At 41.3% G+C, this 21,214-nt stretch overlaps 1 protein-coding gene and 1 long non-coding RNA gene across 3 annotated transcripts; one reads left to right on the top strand and one right to left on the bottom strand.

Moving 5' to 3' along the window:
• Positions 1-2,783: 2,783 nt before the first annotated feature.
• On the top strand, positions 2,784-14,903 carry pik3c3 (phosphatidylinositol 3-kinase, catalytic subunit type 3). Of its 2 annotated transcripts, XM_011487581.4 has the most exons (26): positions 2,784-3,167; positions 3,460-3,648; positions 3,737-3,880; positions 4,608-4,737; positions 4,879-4,905; positions 5,708-5,794; positions 5,925-6,020; positions 6,136-6,207; positions 6,294-6,398; positions 6,484-6,576; positions 6,659-6,844; positions 6,920-7,050; positions 7,375-7,456; positions 8,366-8,433; positions 8,521-8,626; positions 9,729-9,845; positions 11,637-11,768; positions 12,110-12,238; positions 12,403-12,472; positions 12,563-12,627; positions 12,712-12,796; positions 12,885-12,959; positions 13,037-13,205; positions 13,658-13,748; positions 14,400-14,525; positions 14,636-14,903. In XM_011487581.4, exons 1-26 carry the CDS (start codon positions 3,103-3,105, stop codon positions 14,648-14,650), a joined length of 2,655 nt encoding a protein of 884 aa, XP_011485883.1. In that variant the 5' UTR covers positions 2,784-3,102; the 3' UTR covers positions 14,651-14,903. The 2 variants fall into 2 exon arrangements, with proteins under 2 accessions (XP_011485883.1, XP_020567366.1); XM_020711707.3 differs by lacking the exon at positions 4,879-4,905.
• Positions 14,904-18,374: 3,471 nt separating this feature from the next.
• LOC110017094 (uncharacterized) lies at positions 18,375-20,709 on the bottom strand. Its single transcript, XR_002875321.2, has 3 exons — positions 20,071-20,709; positions 19,827-19,954; positions 18,375-19,722 (listed from the first exon to the last, which is right to left on the bottom strand). It is a non-coding gene; the product is annotated as an uncharacterized LOC110017094 (long non-coding RNA).
• Between the last annotated feature and the right edge of the window lie 505 nt (positions 20,710-21,214).

A 21,214-nucleotide genomic window follows, 5' to 3' on the forward strand; every position in this document is an offset into this window, starting at 1 on the left:
AAACAAGTCTGTGAGGGAGGATGGTGTTAAAGGCGGAACTGAAATCCACAAACAACAGCCTCACGTAGTTCCCTGGTTGCTCCAGATGGGACAAAGCAGTGAGGAGAGTGGTGGTGATGGCATCTTCTGTGGACCTGTTCGCCCTGTATGCAAACTGGTAGCTGTCAAGTGTTGATGGAAGGCATGAGGTAATGTGGTTGCGTACCAGTTTCTCAAAGCATTTTGTGATGATCGGGGTCAAGGCGACGGGTCTATAGTCCTTGAGGCCTGTGATTGCGGATGTTTTGGGCAGAGGGACAATAGTAGAGGATTTGAGGCAGGTGTGGGACGATGGACTGATGTAAGGAACGATTGAAGATCTTAGTAAAGACCCCCGCCAGCTGGTCCGCACAGTCCTTCAACACCTGTCCAGTGATGCCATCAGGTCCGACAGCCTTCCTCGGGTTCACAGACCTCAGCGTGCGCCTCACCTCATGTTCCTCTACCCTTAGGGAGGGGCTGTTGTTCGCTGATGCCTGTAATGAAGCTGTCTCTGGTGGCTCCACCTCGAAGCGGGCAAAGAAGAGGTTAAGCTCCTCTGCCAGTGAGGGGTTCCCATCAACAGCAGTGAGGTTTGGTCTGTAGTTGGTTAGATGTTGGATCCCTTGCCAAACCTGCCGTGTGTTGTTTGTTTTGAGGTTGTCTTCCATTTTTTGCTTGTAGTCCATTTTGGCCTGTCGAATGCCTCTCTTCAGGTTTGCTCTGGCAGAGCTGTACAGGTTCCTATCACCGGACCTGAAGGCTGTGTTCCTCTCCCGCAGCATTCGCTGGACCTCTCTGGTCATCCAGGGTTTTTGGTTTGGATACACTCGGATGTGCTTGTCCACAGTAACAGTGTCTGTGCAATGGTTGATATAGCACAGGACTGCTGCTGTGTGCTCCTCCAGGTCTGGGTGGTCGAAAATCTCTCAATTTGTTGTTTCAAAGCAGTCCTGTAGCTGGTGGGAGGCACCTTCGGGCCAAGTTTTAATAGTTAGTTAGTTAGTTTAATAGTTTTATTTAGTTTTGGCTCATTGCATGCCTTGGGAAGTAAACCCAGGTGACAGTCCTACACCCCGACAACTAAACTATCCAGCCACTTACAGCTTAGTTATTATATTTGTCAGAATAACTATTCTTGCTCTGATGTCTTTTTTAACATAAGTATGTAAGTAAGTAAGGAACATCCATCCATCATCTACCTCCGCTTATCCGGGACCGGGTCGCGGGGGCAGCAATCTAAGCAAAGATGCCCAGACTACCCTTGCCCCGGCCACTTCCTCCAGCTCCTCTGGGGTACCCCGAGGCATTCCAAGGCCAGCCGAGACATAGTCTTTCCAGCGTTTCTTTGGTCTTCCCCAGAGCCTCCGCCAGGTAAGTAGGTAACATGATCTTGCTAATTCTTCTTTTTTCACTGTTTTTTTTTTTTTATTGCAAGTAATAAACTGACCAATCAGTTGCCTCAATAAAACCTTGTGGTGCCTGCTGGTCTCGTGTCTAATGTTCGAAATGTTTGATTGGCAGATCCCCTGGAGCTATCTTTCAATGGTAGGGGTGTAGACCAAAAGGGATATTCCCCCGGTCTCCAAAAAGCCAAAATTCCATAGATTTTTATCGAGAAATAATTATCTATTACTTGGTGATTCTACTTGTCAGAATATCCATTCTGGCTTTGATGATTTTTTCTTAACATCTTGTTAATCTTTTTTTTTTTTCATGATATTTTTTATCTTTCGCAAGTTATTCAAGTTATAAACTGACCAATCAGATGCCTCAGTAAAAGAACAATGCCCCTCACCTCAAACATTTGATTGACAGATTATCCTGAGCCTATTTTCGGTGGAAGGGGTGTGGATTTCAAACACGCTCACTCCTGACTGGTGACAGTAGTTGCCATAGAAACGTTGACTGAGATCAATCACTGTTTACTTATGTCGTTTGGCTCCAACATGGTGACGTCCGTATCACGGAAAATGGTGACTGAATTGGCTTCATTTTGCTGGAGCAGGAAGTAAGGCATTTTCTATGGATGACATCACACTTGCCCAGTCCAGTTCTCTGTTACAGTCAATGGGTCCAACATGTCAGCGTCCGAATTGCAAAAAGAAATAAAATAAAATAAAAAAGGCGAATGACTAAACTTCAGTTGGTTGGAGTAAGAACTAAGCCATTTTCTTCGGGCGACGTCACACTCGCTCAGTCCAGTCTTCATATACATGAATGGTTGATTCAAGTAGCCTTTTGAACCTGAATGGGATTCAGCAGATGATGATGGATGATTCTCCAATCAATTCATGATTAATTATCCCAACTAAGTTTTATATACCCTGTTTTTTTTTTTCTTCTTCTTTAGGGAAATAAACTAATTCTATGTACATTTCTATAATGTAGCAGTTAAGTTGTCCATGAAATCTATAGATTGATTGAGTTTGAGTTTTTGAGCCTGTCTTCCTTTAAAGTTATATATAAATTGGGTCTGCTGTTTTAATTTTCTGCTATTTTTTATGCATTGTTCCTTTAACACCGTTTCAAGCTCCGCCCCCTAGTAAATTTCCTGGATTCCGTTAACAGTCACGACTAATCGAAAAACAACACAATGCTTGTTCTGCTTTTGTAGGTTTTAAACCATCCCTACCGTTCAAATAAGGACTATATAGATTGATTGCCTTTGAATTATTTTTTTTTTTTCAGAATAAAAAAAGCCAAGCTCCTTTTATTTTTTCTTTAATAAATCAGTTCGCTCTGAAGTCCACCGATCGTGCGTCAGTGCTCGATTGCTTTAGGCTGGATGTAGATTGCGGCTGCTTCAGTGTTGTGTTTTGACAAAAAAGAATCTCTAATCATGTCAGTGAAACCGCTGTGAAAACAGCATTTTTGTCGTAAATACGCGTTTTGTACTGCCTCTCATACGTAGTGTGTGAACTGGCAACGAGTTCAGCTCTGCGGCCACCTTGTTTACGCGACTCTTCAGAGTGTCTCTGTGCCGACTTGAGGCCTTGTCGCAAAAGTCTCACATAACCGTCGGGGATTTCATGTTGAAGTGGTCGAGTCCCCTGGCAGAAAATAGTGTTTTTCCGTCGGAAGATGGACACTGACAAATTTAACTATGTCTACAGTTGTGATTTGGACATCAACGTTCAACTTAAGATGTGAGTTCGATTGTTTCTTTCTTGTTTAGGTCAAGCGGTGTAGTTGATTAATGACAGGCTTGTGTTTCATAATTGACTTGATGATGTGTTCATGTGTTTCGCCATTTGAACACAAGCAGTGAAAAGCAAATCCCATTATTATATTATGACAAGAATGAGTTGTGTGCTTAAGTCTTGTCAGTAAAACCTTCTATTTTAACATGTTTTCCTGCTTTTGTTTATTGTTTGTGTTAAGTTAAAGACATAAAACGCAAAACAAATGTGTTTTTCTTCTTTTTTTTTGTGCCTCCAGTGGAAGTTTGGAAGGAAAGCGAGAGCCCAAGAGCTACAAAGCCCTGCTGGAGGACCCCATGCTGCGGTTCTCCGGCCTCTACCAGGAGAACTGCTCAGACCTTTATGTCACCTGTCAGGTGTTCGCTGAGGGGAAACCTTTAGCTTTGCCCGTTTGCACGTCTTACAAAGCATTTAGCACACGCTGGAAGTGAGAATCTGTTGAATTCTTCTGGATTTTAAGTCCCACCAAAGTGAAATGTTCTAGTTGTGTTCACTTTGTGGCGTTCTCTGTTCAGCTGGAACGAGTGGCTGCGGTTGCCGGTCAAATACCCAGACCTTCCTCAGAGTGCTCAGGTTGCTCTCACGGTGTGGGACATCTATGGTCCTGGCAGAGCCGTCCCTGTTGGGGGAACCACTGTGACCCTGTTTGGCAAATATGGGTGAGTCTGCTTTTGAACTTTAAAGGTGGAAGTCCCACTCCATTCATCTTTTGATCTATTGTAAAATCACCCCCCATGGTCTTCTAATCATGATTGTGTCATTTTTTGACAAAAACAAAAAAATGGTGTCTTTTTCTAGAGTATAGTTTCTCTGGAGGTGCAGTGGTTTATTAAAATTTGCCTCAAAATTGTGTGCGGGACCGTTGGGACAGAGTATGCCCAGCCCCACTTCCCGTCACCCATCTGTTTACGTTCTCTCCCACTAGCTTACAGCTCATCATAGCCCCAACTTTACATTACCACTGCAACAAAATGGTGAATAATATTGGAGCTATCCAGCTGTAAAGTTTTTTAGTTCAGACGAGGAAAACAAAGACGTTCATGGATCTAGTCGTCCACAAGTGGATGCATCGGAATGAGGCAGAGCAGGAAGCTTTTTACGTATTTTCTAGGTTACAAACGTGATATTTTTTTATTCAACCACATTTTTTCATCTACCCTTGATTTACAACGATTTGAATAAAGATATACTCATAAAATGCAATTTAAAACTTAATTTTCCATATACATGTCCTTCATCATCAAAATTTATGGCTTAAAAAGCCAAAAACACAATTTTCAATGAAGAGGGTCTTTATGCGTTGAGATTTTGCAACCTAAGAAACCAGCTGTAGTTTCACATTTTATTAAGCCCTGTCCTGTTTTTTTCCTCTATTGTCTCTTCAAGTATGTTTCGGCAAGGCATGCATGATCTAAAGGTTTGGCCGGGGGTGGAGGGGGACGGCGGGGAGCCTACCACCACACCAGGCCGTACCAGCAGCAGCCTGGCAGAGGATCAGATGGGCAGACTCGCCAAGGTATGTTTGTGGTGCAAATTAGGAAGTATAGTGGTTAGGGCACCGTTTCAGTGTCTGTTCTTTCAAAACTAAGAAACACAAAACAAAAATTGGGTAAAGAGGAAACCTCTTGGATCCTCTCTAAACCATCATCTGTTCCAGGGTCCTGACCTGGAGGTACTAAGTGATGTAAGTAGGAGTGGAGGAGTTAGCGTTGGGAATGCAGAATGTTTGTGGTCTATGTGAAGGTCCTGGTCAAAATGTGTCTGGTTTTAAATCTGTAGGTATCATGAACCATTTCCATAATAACTACCACATCAGGACAGTTGGGGCTGTGGCAGGAAGTTAACATGTCCTCTGTTGTCAGCGAAGTACTGTTTGGGAAAGCTGTAAAAAAGATGCTCAAGAGCTGAAAAGCTCAGCGGTTCCACATAAACATTTTGATCAGGGTTTGGTGTGAACACCTGTTTGATTGTAAAGGCATCACACAGATTTTCCAAAGTTGCCATACATTGATGTGTGTGTGTGTGTGTGTGTGTGTGTGTGTGCATGTAGGGATTTTGTGTTAACGTGGGCATAAGTAAGGAGTCCATAAACAACGTTTGATTGTTTGGCGGAATTTTCTATTAAGATTTTATCTAATGAACTTTCTGTTTTGGTAAAACTAAAGTTCTTTTAAGTTCTGTCTTGAACGTAAGGAACCTACTCTCCATCTAGTCTTGTGATCAGACTGCAGCCATTGCTTCCTGTGTGAGAACTAATACCAGCTAGCTCATTCGTGGGCTTCCTACTTCCAACCAGCACGCTTACCCACTCATGAGTGACGCAGATGCTGAGTGTATGTGTGGAGTTACTGAACGGACTGTGTTTGCATGATAGATCGAGCAATTTGCACAGGAGCTGTTCTGGTAGAAGCAGTTCTGTGACACCTCACTCTGTAGTTTTTGTTTCTTTATTACTTTGATAAAACGGCTTTCTTTTGTCAATCCAGCTGACAAAAGCACATCGGCAGGGACACATGGTGAAGGTAGACTGGCTGGACCGGCTAACCTTCAGAGAGATTGAGATGATCAATGAGGTGAAATGCTAAAAATTGATTTGTTTGTGTCAGTTCCAAATAAGCCTCTCCCAGGCTGTATTTATGTGCAATAACTGTGTTTTATATGTTTTGGGTTTTTTTAATTCCAAACCTAAACGCGTTCCTTCAGAGTGAGAAGCGTAGCTCCAATTTTATGTACCTCATGGTGGAATTTCCTCGTGTCAAAACAAATGACAAAGAGTGCAGCATCGTCTACTATGAAAAGGTAATTTTATAGGAAGCTTAAACATGCATTCAACACAACAGATATGTCACTACCAAATACTGTAAATATATAAAGAAAACCAGTTGACAATGATGAATGTTTTGTTTTTGTCCAGGATGGAGATGAGGCAATACCCGTTCTCACAAGTAGTGACATTGTAAAAGTTCCTGACCCTCAGATAGGAATGGTAGGAGACCACAAATCATTTATTTTGTTCACATTAGTATTTTTAAATGGTGAAAGGTGTGCTGTCCCCTTTCTGTTGCCTTACAGGAGAACCTAGTAGAGAGTAAGCACCACAAACTGGCTCGAAGCCTTCGCAGTGGGCCGTCAGATCACGACTTGAAGCCCAACGCCGCCACACGCGACCAGCTCAACGTAGGGAACTCTGTGCACTCTTTTTCTGGATAAAGTACTTTGTGAGCAATCAAATGACAAAGAAGTGTATGCATGCCATCAACAGATCATTGTGAGTTACCCTCCAACCAAACAGCTGAGCTCTGAAGAGCAGGACCTGGTGTGGAAATTCAGATACTACCTCACCACCCAGGAGAAGGTGGGCATTTAGACCACTTCTTCGCAGTTATTCTTCCCATAATTGCACTCTCAGTAACTGCTGCCTCTTCCTCGGACCCCAGGCACTGACAAAGTTCCTCAAGTGCGTAAACTGGGATCTACCGCAGGAGGCAAAGCAGGCACTGGAGCTGCTGGGAAAGTGGAAACCTATGGATGTGGAGGACTCTTTGGAGCTCCTGTCATCTCACTTCACTAACCCTACCGTGAGACGCTATGCTGTGGCTCGCCTGCAGCAGGCCGAAGATGAGGTATCCTTATGGTTGGAGCTTTGGTGAACAAACTTTGTTGGCCAATTCTAATGATTTGACATGTCTCCTCTGCAGGACCTGCTGATGTACCTTCTCCAGCTGGTGCAGGCACTCAAATATGAAAACTTTGGTGATATTCAAGGAGGCTTGGAGCCAGGCAGCAAAAGAGACAGTCAGGGACTAGCAGACGACTCTCCTCTGGACAGGTCAGCGTGCTCCTGTTTAGAGTTTTAGAGCTTTGAAATATTTTCCACTCCCGGCATCTAAATTGACTGATTAAAGTTCAATGGCTTGGAGTGCAACTGCAGACTTCCAGGATTTAGTTATTTCTCTTTCCATGAGCTTGATGAACTCAGATTTTTTTGGCAGATTTTCCTCTGTGGTTAGAAGATCTGAAGTCTGCAACCACTGTACCTCCACATAGAAAGACAAAAAACTGAACCATGCATCTTTTTAGATTTTTCCTTTTTAGCAGGTGTTTCAAAAACCTCAACCTTTGTTTATTTCTACTATACTTTTTTTGTTTGCAGTTCACAAATCCTTTCTGGCACATCTGGAGCATCCTCTGCTCCACAGCAGAAAAAGGAAGGAGCTGACAGTGATAATTTAGAGGTAATACTAACCATTTACTTTCAAAGGAGTGTCCGATGGGGTGATGGAGCTGGAAGAGGAAGGTGTGATGTTGGATGTTGAATGTTGTCAGTGGTTATGCCCCTGCGGGTAGGATAGGAGCTATAGGATAGGTTCTGGAAGGAGATGACTGAGGTCATCCAGGAAATCCTTAAAGGGGAGAGAATGGTGGTTCGGGCAGATTGTAATTGACATGAAGACTAGGGAAATGTGATGAGGAAATGATGGAGAAGTTTGGAATTCAGGACAGGAATGTTGATGTGGACTTTTCCAAAATAATGCTAAATGGCAATGATGAAGATGAGTAGTATCTGTGACATAAAAGACAGGAAGGTTTTAGGTGTGATTTAAAAAAAAAAAAGTTTCAGCAACAATGAGAGGAAAGGTGTAGAAGACTGTGGTGGGGAGAGCAGCTGAGTTGTTGGTTTAGAGATTCTAACAAAGAGGCAATTTAAACACAATCCCTTCCCAATTTCATGGGCTCGTAAGTACCGGTAATTGGACAAATGAAATAACTAAAAACAAAATGGTCATTACTGATATTTGGTTGAAAAGCCGGTTTAGCTCGTGCTGGTTTGCGGCGCCTTCCGTCCGTGAAACCAGGGTTGGACTCCGGACTGCTCCCTGTTCCCTTCTCTACCTCTGTGCCGGTTCCAAGCCCAGTTTGAGAAGGTTGCGTCAGGAAGGGCATCCGGCGTAAAACATTGCCAAGTTTACCATGCGACTTGTTCGCTGTGGCGACCCCTGATGGGAGAAGCCGAAAGAGGAAGGGAGGTGAAGGGTTTGCTGTGGTGATTCCTACAGGAGCAGTCAAAAGAATACTTATCATTTGTTTCTAGCTCGAGAAAGGAAGTCCGAATAAATCAATGCTGTGCATTTTATATTTTTCAGCAAGACCTATGCACGTTTCTGATTTCTCGTGCTTGCAAGAATTCTACACTTGCCAACTATCTATACTGGTGAGTCCAGCTGATAGTGTATTTATTTGGCTCAAAAGCAAAGACAGTCACACAAACGGTGCGGAAAATCTGCTTTTTCCTCTACAGGTATGTGATTGTTGAATGCGAGGATCAGGACACTCAGCAGAGAGATCCTAAGACTCATGAGATGTACCTGAATGTCATGAGGAGGTTCAGTCAGGCCTTACTGAAGGTGAGTGCCAGATGTTAAGGATTCACAATAAACCTTTTATCCTACTAATCTGTCTGTGTTTCACATAATACTTGGTATTTCTTCCACTACAAACTTTATTTTGGCAGTATACCTGACTTATTTTCGATTCAGGCACCAAAGTGTCAGGACTGTGTTATTATTTATTCTCTTAGCACCAGCCCCTCCCAATCTCTGAGAATGAGTGGGTTCCCACATTCATACATATGAAAGTGAGGAACAGCCCCTTCCATGAAGAGTTTGCGCTGCCAGCACCGCCCCAGGCTAACACACTCAAACACACACTTTCTCTGCGGAGCTAGCGGTGATCGGCAGAGCTTTTTCCATACTATGCAGACCCATCTTTGCAAAAGTTCCGTGTTTGTTATTGTGGTCGAGACGCAGACACGCCGCCGAGGCCGACTCTAGGTTGACATCATGAAATGGGCGGCACCCACACTAAGCAAAAGGTGGTCCAAGCCCCTAAATGCTGAGTGTCAGCAGGGAGACATTGGGTCCCATTTTTAGGATCTTTTGTATGACTTGGCCTTGGATTTGAACCCTCGATTGATTGATTGTTATTGTTTTCATCATCATCATCAGTTGGAGAATTTCTGCCCAGACTACAAATTTACCCTCAAATAACATGGATTTAAAAAAAAAAGTGCAGATGTTCTTTTCCCAGTGATGGCATGGAGATGGACTCAGTCCTTGTTCCTGTGAATTATTAGTTTATAATAAAAGAGCAACATTCTGTCCGTAATTATTTTGCTTTTCAAACTTGAAACTTCATACAAGAAGCCATGAAGTTGCTTAATGGCTTCCTGTTTTCAGCACTGAGCTGCTATTTTCTAGATTTTTTTAAAATGACAACACTGCAGGTTTGGTGTGACCACAATGACAGTAGACCTGCTGCTAATGCTACAGGCCTTGGTGTGATAGAAGCAGAAGCACCACAGATAAGCTTGCTTTGTAATTGATATACAGTATTGTTCATTGAAATTCTGATTTTACTAAACATTGTTTACAATCTTCTCAGTTTTACAACTTTGCTGTCAAACAGATGTGCTGTAGTTATTTGAACGGCATCCGTTTCTCCCTGCAGGGGGACAAGAGTGTCAGGGTGATGAGGTCACTCTTAGCTGCTCAGCAAACGTTTGTGGACAGACTCGTTTATCTGATGAAAGCCGTCCAGAGGGAAAGCGGAAATCGCAAAAAGAAGGTAAGCAAAATCATCCTCAGTAAAGAAACACCCAAAATAAATCAATTAAATTGGAAACTGTTTTCCCTTCTTGCTTTATATGAAAGACCTTATAGCTTTTTATTTTAACCTCTTGACGCCTGAATTTCCGGCTTTTTTCCAGCGATAAAAAAATCACTTATGTTTTATCTTTCAAGTAGATGCTAAATTACGCTAATTTTGGAGCAAGAGTGGTTTGATAAATATTTACCTCAATAGACATTAAGAGGTGAAGATAAAAACACATTTTTTGTGGCTCTAGGACAGTGTTTTTCAACCAGTGTGCCGTGGGAGATGGTCAGGTGTGCCCTGGGAAATTACCCATTTTCAGTGATCTCAAACCATTTCCCATCTCCAGGATATCAGCTCTTTGTTCATCCAAACAGGCCCTGATAAAACACTGGTTAGTTAGGAATATGAAAGATCATAAAATACTTTTTTCTTTGTATTTGATTCTATTAAAGACACTTTGATAAGAATGACAGTACCGCGATTTAGCCGCAGCTTCAGCTGTTTTCCCGCCCCTTTAACTGTCTCCACCAATCATTCTTGGAGGCTTAATCATACGTCATCAGTCTGACCAATCAGAAGTTGTTAAAGTCTTCACTTCCTTTTTCCGATTTAGCTCGTAAAGTCTCTCAGTTCCAACAAAAATACCAGCTTAAGCTCGTCTTTAGTGGTGTAGCTTTCCACAGAATCCGGTGTCAGACCGTGGAACAAGTGAACAAAACAATGAAGCTCAGAGAAGTGAATCTGACTGGCATCACTACATCTCCCATGATGCATAGCGTTAAAGTGACAGCGTCTCAGTGTAAAATGAGTCTTCCCTGTAAAACGTATTGAAACCACAACGATCACACTTCAAACAGTTTTTAAATCTTCTTGATGAAATCAGAGGTCAACAGTTTAGTTCTCCTTCAAGGTTTGTGTTTACTAACAGCCAAACATCCCAGAGTTTGGTCCAAGTCATCTTTCTGACTGAAACACTTTTCTAATAACGTCTGGATTGAAAGACAACTTGGCTTTCAGACTTCAGTCACTTTTGAAAAATGAAAAGTTAAGCTTAAGTAGAAATAACAACATTTAAGAAACAGCATTAAGGTGAAGTTGCCAACAGACACAATTAAACTAAATTGAAACAATTTAATCATCTAAAAAGAAATAAAACATTTTTGTTAAAGTTTTTAAAGACTTCATCTTTGATTAAGACAAATGGAAAACTAATAAAACTTCAACATGTTCACTTTTTGTGTAGCTACAATAAACATAAATATAATGTTAGTTTTTTTGTGTAAAATTTAGCAAATATTTTGTGATCAAATTTTCTAAAAAAAATTAGTTTTCTTTTACCAACATTGAAATAAATATTATAAAATAAATCACTATTTAGAAAGAATTTTTTTTTTGTGAGGTTACATAAAATTGCATGTTAAAAAACTGAGGGGGAAAAAACTACCAGGGTAAAATTTCAAATAATTTTGTTGAAAATAATAACTGAAAAACTAACTTAACTTTTATTACATCTTTTAGAAAAACAGCTGCAACTTCCAGCTTTTTCTGCCACAATTATCACAAAAATGCATGTGAGATAGTGGAGGGACTGTAGATCAAAACAGACCATAGAGTTTCCCCTTTTTTAATTTTTGACTGCTGGTGTGCTGCAGGATTTTTGTCAAGGATAAAGTGTGGCTTGGCTCAAAAAAGGTTGAAAAACACTGATGTAGGATACTATGCCAGAGTTGACGGTGTTTACATGCTCTCTTGTGTCTGCAGACGGAGCGGCTGCAAGCTTTACTGGCTGACAACGAAAGGGTGAATCTTTCTCACATCGAGCCAATTCCTCTTCCTCTGGAGCCTCAGATCCAGATCAAAGGCATCGTTCCGGACACTGCAACACTTTTCAAGGTACAGAGGGCTTTAAAGTGGTTGGGAGGGACTGAGCAGCAAAGGAGGGCAACAAGTAAATTAACAAAAAATAGTTGTTTTTTTTAAGAAATAAAATGCACTCAAATAAAGAAGAAAACTCCTCTTGATGAACTGATCTGACCCACAAACTGAAACAGCAATTCAAACACAATGGAGAAGGGCTGAACAAACCACCTAAAAGTGACTGACAGTCAATTCCACATAAGAACTTGAAACAAGACAAAAAAAAAAAACACAAAACAAAATGTGCAAAAAACAAATCTATGAAAACCGTCATTCCTTCAACATGCTGGACTTCCTGTTTCCTGTTTTTGCATCAGAGTGCTCTCATGCCCGCCAAGTTGATTTTTAAAACAGAGGATGGAGCGATGTACCCCGTCATCTTCAAACACGGAGACGATCTGAGGCAGGACCAGCTCATCCTGCAGATCATCTCTCTCATGGATAAAGTAAGAAGACTTTGCCTATTTACTTAGATCTAATTAGTTAGAATAAAGTTCATCCAAGCATTTCTATAAATCACAAACTATGTAGACCTTTTCCACTTGGTTTGATCTTTTTTTGTACAAAAAGTTCTCTGCTAATCAATTCAAAGGTGTTTTTTGATGTTTAGCTCTTGAGGAAGGAGAACCTGGACTTGAAGTTGACGCCTTACAAAGTTCTGGCCACCAGCAGCAAACACGGTAAGAGCAGCTCTGCCCTCTGCCATGTAGCAACCCAGCTTTGAAATGAAAGAAACTGCTTAACCAAAAGAATGGAAACTCTTCTTCCAGGTTTTATGCAGTTCGTCCAGTCCGTTCCTGTAGCAGAAGTTTTGGCAACAGAAGGAAACATCCAGGTGAGTCGAGTCACATGACCTCCACTGAAGACTCGAGACTGCATCAGTTTGATCTTGTTTTTATTTATTTTTTCCTCCAAACAGAGCTTCTTTAGGAAGCACGCCCCGAGTGAAAAGGGGCCCTACGGCATCAGTTCGGAAGTGATGGACACTTACGTTAAAAGTTGTGGTAAGAAACCCAGGAGATCTTTCTGCTTCTTTCCATGTTGACTAAAGTCAGTGATCCCACTCATGTCTCTCCCACTGTGCCTCTGCAGCGGGTTACTGCGTCATCACTTACATCCTGGGGGTTGGAGACAGACACCTGGACAACCTTCTTCTGACAAAGACCGGTCAGGAGGCTCTCCCATCAGATACAATCTTTTTTTTTTCAGGTTTTTACTTAAGTTTTTTTCCTGTTTTTTTCCAGGAAAGCTCTTCCACATCGACTTTGGCTACATCTTGGGTCGCGACCCCAAACCGCTGCCTCCACCCATGAAACTGAGTAAAGAGATGGTGGAGGGCATGGGAGGCATGCAGAGCGAGCAGTATCAGGAGTTCAGGAAGCAGTGCTACACCGCCTTTCTACACCTGCGCAGGTAAATGAGCTGCAAATGAGTGGATTTAAGGAATGAAAAGAGATGCTTTAAACTGAGTGTCCTTTTAGTGGCCTCAGACTAAGGACGACACATATGAGTTAAAAACTTTTGTGAAAAGTGGCCCTTCATTTATCGCAGAAGTTCCAAAAATGACCCGCGATAGGTGAAATCCATGAGTAGCATTACAAATGTTTTAAGGCTTCAAAACCCCTTACTAAACACTTTTTCTCAGATGGACATTAACATTTTCAATAAAAAATGTGAAGAAGAATACTATTACAAATTTCACAGAAAAAAATGTGTGAAACAGCGAGATTGCAAAAGGTGAACTGCAATAAAACGAGGGAGCACTGTAAACCTGTAGCAATCCTACAGCTCAAGAGAAGATTCTCACACTTTGAGTTAAATTTTGGAGGGATTCTTTTTTTAATAAATGTTCTTTATTTTCTCAGATATTCCAATTTGATCCTGAATCTGTTCTCTCTCATGGTGGATGCCAATATTCCTGACATCGCCCTGGAGCCCGACAAGACTGTCAAGAAGGTCCAGTTATTGTTCCTCACAGACCTCTACTCTTACACAGCTTGTTTTTTTCTCCTGTGCAGCTAAAATGCTTTTCACATAATTTAAAGAATCAGTCTAGAACAAATTTTATCCATGCATTTCTATAAAGAATTTCTAAAATGTCCTATATCAATCATCTTTTGATCTACCGTAAAAATGTTCCCAGTGGTCTTTTAATTATGATTATGCTGCATTTAGTAAAGTCAATAAACTTGTATTGTTTCCTAGGGCCAAGCTTCTGCAGAGCGGCAGGAGTTCATTAGAAATTTGCCTCTGAGTTGTGGTCGGGACCGTTGGCGCGCAGAGCAACCCCACGCCCCCTTTCCCTCCCTGTTTCTGATAGCTGTCTGTTTAAACAGAGCATGGAGCTTGTCACAAATAAGCTCTTTTTCCAACTGAATTCTTTTGTCTGCGCCTGATTCACAACGATTCGAATAAAGGAATACTCAGTAAAGCAATTTTAAGCGTAATTTTCCTAATACATGTCCTCCATCATGACAAGAAGGCCACAAGAACATGTTAAAAACCCCATTTTCCTCTTTTTGATACTAGGATCAGACGAGGATCCACATATGTGAGAGGAAACGTCTATAAATCTTTTACATTTTGAATCATTTATGTTTGATGTAGGTACAGGATAAATTCAGATTGGACCTGTCAGACGAAGAGGCAGTTCACTACATGCAGACTCTGATTGATGAGAGCGTGGGGGCTTTGTTTGCTGCTGTTGTCGAGCAAATACACAAATTCGCTCAGGTAAGGAAATTCCAATGCAATCCCTTGATAGGTAGATACAATTGCCTATGCTTTTTGCTTTCATTGGTGAATTTCTGATTCTGCTTTTTGACTTTTTTTTTTTTTCTTAGTATTGGCGCAGATGAACAAAGCAGACGGTGGACTTACAGGGGGTTTGGATCAGCACAGACATGGTTGCACCACTCTGGGCTATTTGTGTCAGAGGACAAAAAGTCCAGTGATAACTGCTGAAAAGGCCAAGATTGCACTGCCAAGCTTCACTGCAAGACAGACAAAACAAGGACAATGTAATTTGCTGCTGTAAATATGATGTAAAATAATTAAGGAGTGAATGAGAGAAATGTGAGGCCAAATAAAAATACTGTTCCTACAACTAAACGTTCTTTGTGCGTTTCCCTCAAAGAGTGTGTGTATTATTTTTTAGCTTGGCACAAAAGTTGCTTCTCTGCAGTATTTTTTTCATGCAGCATGAATTTTAACTGAGCATGCTGCCGATTCTGCTGGGGGCAAAAGGAAGCCAAACCGCCTGAGTCACTCAGTGAGCGTTTCAGCATTTCCTGTCAGACACAGAAAGGCTTGAACACAAGCCAGCTGTTCCCACTCCAGCGATTTTTTTTTTTTTTTTTTTTTTTTTTTTTTTTCCAATCAATAATTGAAAGTTTGATCATTTGATGCTTTGTTTAAAGTAACCTGAAACTGAAGTATTTCAGATTTTTTAAAATGTAGTCATCTCTGTTTGAATAAAATTTTCAAAAACAGCAAGTGGGTAGGAAAGTTGGAATAGACAATTAATGTAGAGCTGAGGATTTGTCAGTCACAGACCCCCCCCCCCCCCCCCCCCCCCCCCCCCCCTCCATTTGTGCTCAAATTTGATTTATTATAAAGTAAAGAAAAAGTGAAACCCAACAACTTTTTACCTTTGGGTTAAGAAATTATCATTTTTGGAAACAGCACAAGTGTGTTTGTCAGCTGTAAAGCTACATTGTCAGTGTCCACGGCAACACACTTTCAAGAGACCACTTTCAATAAAAGGTCTGTGTAGCTGCAGGTTTCTTTCAGGCTGTCGCTGCGTGGGTTTTTACATCCGTTTTCAGGCTCTATACTCAAAACGCTGAGCCATTGAACGTGTGTTGAAAGTTAAACTAGGTTGAATTCAGAGCAATAAGGGACTCAGGTTTGGTAGTGACGTGTAGTCTGCATTCCTTTCAACTCACGGACGTAAACGTTTGAAAGTTGATTATGGAGGAGGAATTGCGATTTGTACCCAGCTGGAATTCTATGACACCAAGTCTTTTAGAAAGCCCCTCCCTGCTTGTCCAGTGTAAACAACATGGGCCTGATGCGTGTTCAAGAAGCATGTTCTTATATGTGGGATGGCTCCAGCTCCATCCTCCCTGCGACAGATTGTCCCCGGTGTACCTGCATTTCCCCAACAGTAGCCTGGACGGGTACTGTTGGGCGATTCAGTTTACGACGGGTACCAAATTGCGCTGCACTGCTGAAATCGCGCAGCTGCCAGACCTTTGCGCCCACTGCTCAAATCACATCTTTACCATTGACTTAACAGTGAAACTGGCCGCCTCTGCCGTTCAAGTAGCGTTCGGTGTGAACGCAGCTTAACCCCAACCCGTAATCCTAAACTTAACCCTTCCTCTGGGTTCGTGCGGCCAAGAAAATAGTTCAGCACTGGCCACACACAATTGGACAATACCGTTCAAATAGTCACTTTCTTTATGGCATTTCATTTTATTTTTTGTACTAGTTATTCAACAACCTGCATGTACTAGCATCAAATCAGTTCTGAGCCACAGCCAGTGCTGCTTGCTGTTGTAATGTAGCCTAAATGATAATGTAATTCTAAGCATTTTCCATAGGCTTATCAAAGTTCTGTAACTTTATTAAACAGCAGGGTCTAGGACACACATTCATTTTGTCATTCCACACATTGTTCAAACAGTGACGATTTGGAACCAAAAATATGTCATTTTTCACAGTTTCTGTATCGCCAAAGATAAACTTTTGAGAATAGAGACAGTCAGTCACAGCTTGTAGATGAAAATGTTCTCGTCTCCTATTCCTCAATAACCGACTCAGAATGCTGCAGAAGTCAGAGATGTGTTAGCAAGCTGGAGAGCAAAGGGTCTGAACTGTGATAATGGGCTGATGCACAAGCGTTGGTTAATCCTCCGTCTGTGCGTGCTGGACCAGGTACATCCAGGGGCAAAGAAGGGAACGCTAAAATCCACATAGTGTTGAAAGTTTTTTGTGAGATGTTTCCATGTTGGTCCTCTAGTGTACACAAATGAACAGCAGCGAAGCACAGATCAATCTTTTGAGGAGGAAAAAAACCGGAAAAACATCGAGTTACTGCTGCAGCTGGTGGGTGCGTTTAATTTTTATGTGGGGGGTCAGAAGCTTTTTTTAGTTCTTTGTTTATGAATTTTGAGGTTTGCGGTTTCTTGTTAAGCAGCACTGGACCGGAGCACAAAAAGGGTGAGGAGCTCAAACCACAAACAGATATGTCCATCTTTCACTGATCAAACAACCCCCCCTTGGATTGCCAAATTTCTGCCTCACTGATGCTCCAACACACCGGTCAGTTCTCTGACTCGGATCAAATCCAGGAATGTGCTGATGGATTTCAAAAAAGCTGAACACACTAGCAGAGGAGGTCATGCTAGCACAATGCTCACAGCAGCAGATCTCTTTTTTGTTTACTGCTTCTGCCCTTTCATTCTCTACACAATGTTTTTAACCCTTGTGCTATCTTAGATGACCCCACCCTTACATTGATGTGTTCTCCCTACCAGGACAAAGGTGGAAAGATTTCATGTAATCCATGGACACCAGTGAGGTTCACAAATCATTGAAAAAAAAAGGTTCAGCGCACTGTCTAGTGGGTCTACCGTAGATGACCCAACTCCCAACGTTAAAGTGCCCAGGCTAGCAAAAGGGTTAAACCTGAACGAATAAACATGATCTTTCTAAATCTTTGAAATACTGAAGCACAAGCTCCTATTGTCAAAGCATTTCATGGAATTCATGCTTCTCCCAAAAGTGTCTTCTCAAGCTCCGAAGCTGATATGTAGCTACAGTATAAGACATGTCAAGATAAAAAAACAGCATGCTTTCAGTTTTATGTCTATAAAGGTATTTCCATCTGAGAAGTTAAATCACATGTGATATGTTTGGTCTGGGGATGTTTTTAAGATTTGGTTCCAGAAATAAAACTTTTTTTTCTTTTTTTTGGTCAGATTATTACTTTTGCTTGTTTCTATTTTTAAACTCCAAATGTTCTAAAGTGAGGCAAAAAAGGGGCCACAATCAAGACAAGCGCTTCTAAATGATATGATGTCCATTTTAACTCCTTATTCAAGAATCTGAAAGACTTAAAAACCTAGAACAGGGGTCTGCAACCGTAAACACTTTAAAGGGCCATTAACGTCAACTTCTTAATGACAACAACCCAGTAAGACCCACAAAGTATTACTTTACCTTTTAGAAATATAAGACACTAATTTGTATTTATGCTATTTGTACTATTATAATAAACATAAACAAACTATTGTGTTTAGGCATAAATAAAATGTAAACATAAAAAAAGTAGCCTTTGCTCAAAATATTGAATAGTTTATAAGTTTTGACAGAAGTTCACATGACTTCCTTTCAAAATAAGATGTTATTTATTATCAAAAATAAGATATTATTTAGTAGTAAGGTAGAGTAATGTCAGCAGGAAGAAAAAAAAATCTGCACAATTTGTTTTACCGTTCTTGGTGCATCTCAGCCAGAATTTCATAAATCAGAACTAAATGACCCTTTCCGGGTTTTTTTTGGACCATAAGGCACACTTAAAAACCTTGAATTTTTCAACAATAGGAATCCCACCTTGTAATCTGGCCTGCCTTATGTATGAATCCTGGCTGTGTTTATTTATTTCCCGGGAACGTTCTATGGTATTCTGCGCTTCAAAATCAATCAAAATGCTTTAACGTGACTTTGGTAAACTATGAAGTCACACCTCTTGATGGATTGTTGGTGCAGAATGGGTACTCTAGTCAGGAGTCTCGCTGGGTGATCATTGACTGTATATTGAAACTGGACAAAGTGATCCCTCCCCCCTCGTGTTGTCAGAATAACCATTCTTAGTGTGACACCTTTTTTGTTGTTGCCAATCCTAATTTTTCTCATGTAAACTGGCCAATAAGATGCCTCAGTAAAAGCGTGTGTTACCCGCTGGCCCCCACCTTGAACGTTTCATTGACCAATTCACCTCTGTGGCGACAGTAGTTGCCATAGAAACATGAACTCAGACCAACAGCTGTCGTCTGGCTCCTTCTCCGTATCGCAGAAGAATGTCGACCGAATTGGCTTCATTTTGGATGATTTTCCATGGATGATGTCACACACGATCCGTCCAGTTCTCTTTTATACAGTTAATGGGAGTAAACCTGCAAAATGCTTCAAATGTTTGTGAATGAGATGAGTTTGACTTATCTGATTGTCTTTTTTCACTTGATGTGCTTTGTACTGTAGTCCAGAAAATATCTTAAAATTAAAATCATTTTTGTTTTTCATTTTACCTTGAGGGGTCAAAGAGCCACGTGTGGCTTTGTAGGCTCAGGCTGCAGGCCCTTGACCAAGAACATCCTCCTTGAGAATAGTCAAGTTTTAACCTGAAAACAAATCCCATTTGCAAGAAGCTTTTAGATAAGGACTACATATGCTGATTTCTTTTTTTTAACCAAAGTTAGTGATTGGACCCAAGGTAGCATGTCATGTTATTCAAGGGAAAACAGATGGCCTAGCTGGAATCCTTGATTCTGCATTTGAAAATGGCAACTGGGTCAAACAACAGCCCCACATAGATGAAATTCAAGTCTATCTTCTATTAAACGCCTCAACAAGCACAACTTCCAAGCTTTGGCATTCATTTGTTCCATGTTTCGTCAGAAAGGTGAGATGCAGGTTGGATGCTGATGGCAGATTCTCGTCCTCCACTGTCCCAGTATGCTGCACCCGCACCAGGGTAACAGTGGACGGGATCCCTGGAGCTCATGTTCTCTGCTGTCAAAGTCAGGTGTTTATTGGAATCAAGACTGGAAGGAGAGTTGATGGAGCTTTGATCAAATTCCAAGTGGATGTCACAAGGATCGATAGGAACTAAGCCCAAAGAGAGCTGATCATGAGAAGACGCCTGAAATGGAGAAAGATGAACTCTGAGTCTGATTTGTTTGCGTGCTTTTGTGCAGTATATTTTAGGTTAAAGAAAGACAGCTGGGACAAAAGGACTCATCATACTGCAGTCTTGGGATGACTTTCTTGGTCTGGTGTTGGCCGTCTCTGTTTTTGGAGGAATGCAGTCAGAAGTAGAAAGAGGAACAGGGAAATCAAACAGATCCCAAAGGACATTATGGGCAGAAGCGTCCCTAGAAAAAAAACAGTAGAAGGAATATTTTTCTTCTCTTAATTCCAATTTTTCCAATAATATATCATGTAACCAAAAATGTTTGCTATCTTATGTCTGTCATCCTTTTTTTTTTACCTGCTTTAGAGATAGCTTTAACACAGCGTGGTGCAGATTTTGGTGAAGCAGCCATGGAGAAGGTTGGGAAGGAGAAGTTGGCCACAACACAATAATTCTGACCCCAAGACAAGCTGGTGAACTCCACACTGGACACCAACTCCTGAGTCCAAACTGTGAGGCTCTGAGGAACACAAAACAACACAAATTAATGCATGCACAACCACAATAACTGTGGTTAATCACAAAAAATTAAGCTTAAAATTGCATTTCTAAGTATTTCTTTATTTAAATCGTGGTGAATCAGGAGCAGACGAAGAAATGCTGTTTGAAAAAGAGTGTATTTGTGACCGAAAATACGTTGGGAAAGCCACAAGCTCCACTTATACACAAATAGATCCATGTGTGTGCTGGCATCTGGCTCCAAACTGTATGGCTGGATGGCTCTGATATTGCTCACCATTTTTGTTGCACCGCTAGTGTTAGTTTAGGAGTGTGAGGGGCTATAAAGGAGCAGGAATGCGTGTAAACAGAGAGCTCTCAGCACAGAGGTCAATTTCTTATGAACTACTGCCGCCTTGCAGAAACCATGTCCCACGTTTAAGAGGAAACACATTGGAATAGATTTCAGCGCCACCTATGGAAGTTTTGTTATGGAAGTTGTTGTGCTAACTTGTCTTAAATTGATGAAGGAGTCTTTAAATTTTGGTGAGATTATGGTGATTTTTTAATTAGCTGCATGGTTCCGAAAGTTGACAACCACTCCTGTCTCATTTGCATGACGTGTTCTACATAAACGGTATGGAACTGTGCAAAACTGGTGGTACCATTGGATTTGCGATAGTCCAAATAGGGTATGTGCAGAAATATGCAAAGATCCGTCAAAGTTTGTGGCATAGGAACTTAAACAAGTATTTTGCAAAAAATCGTAAATTGCGAAAAATCTGGTTAGGTAGAGATGACAGATCCATGTCTGCTATTTTTATATCAAATGAATCATAGGAGAATATAAGCATGTTGCCACAACTACTGCTCTGGGAGATTAAGACCCAAATGCTTTTGTGGTACAAAACCACCTGGTGGCGCAATAGAGCCATAATTAAAATAGCATGGATAGATCACTCTGAGGTAATTGCTCACTAAGGTAATATCATTAGGTGTAGTA

The sequence above is a fragment of the Oryzias latipes genome, chromosome 18 (genome assembly GCF_053564925.1).
Source record: "Oryzias latipes strain Hd-rR chromosome 18, Olatipes_Hd-rR_3.1".
In the NCBI taxonomy this organism is placed as follows: domain Eukaryota; kingdom Metazoa; phylum Chordata; class Actinopteri; order Beloniformes; family Adrianichthyidae; genus Oryzias; species Oryzias latipes.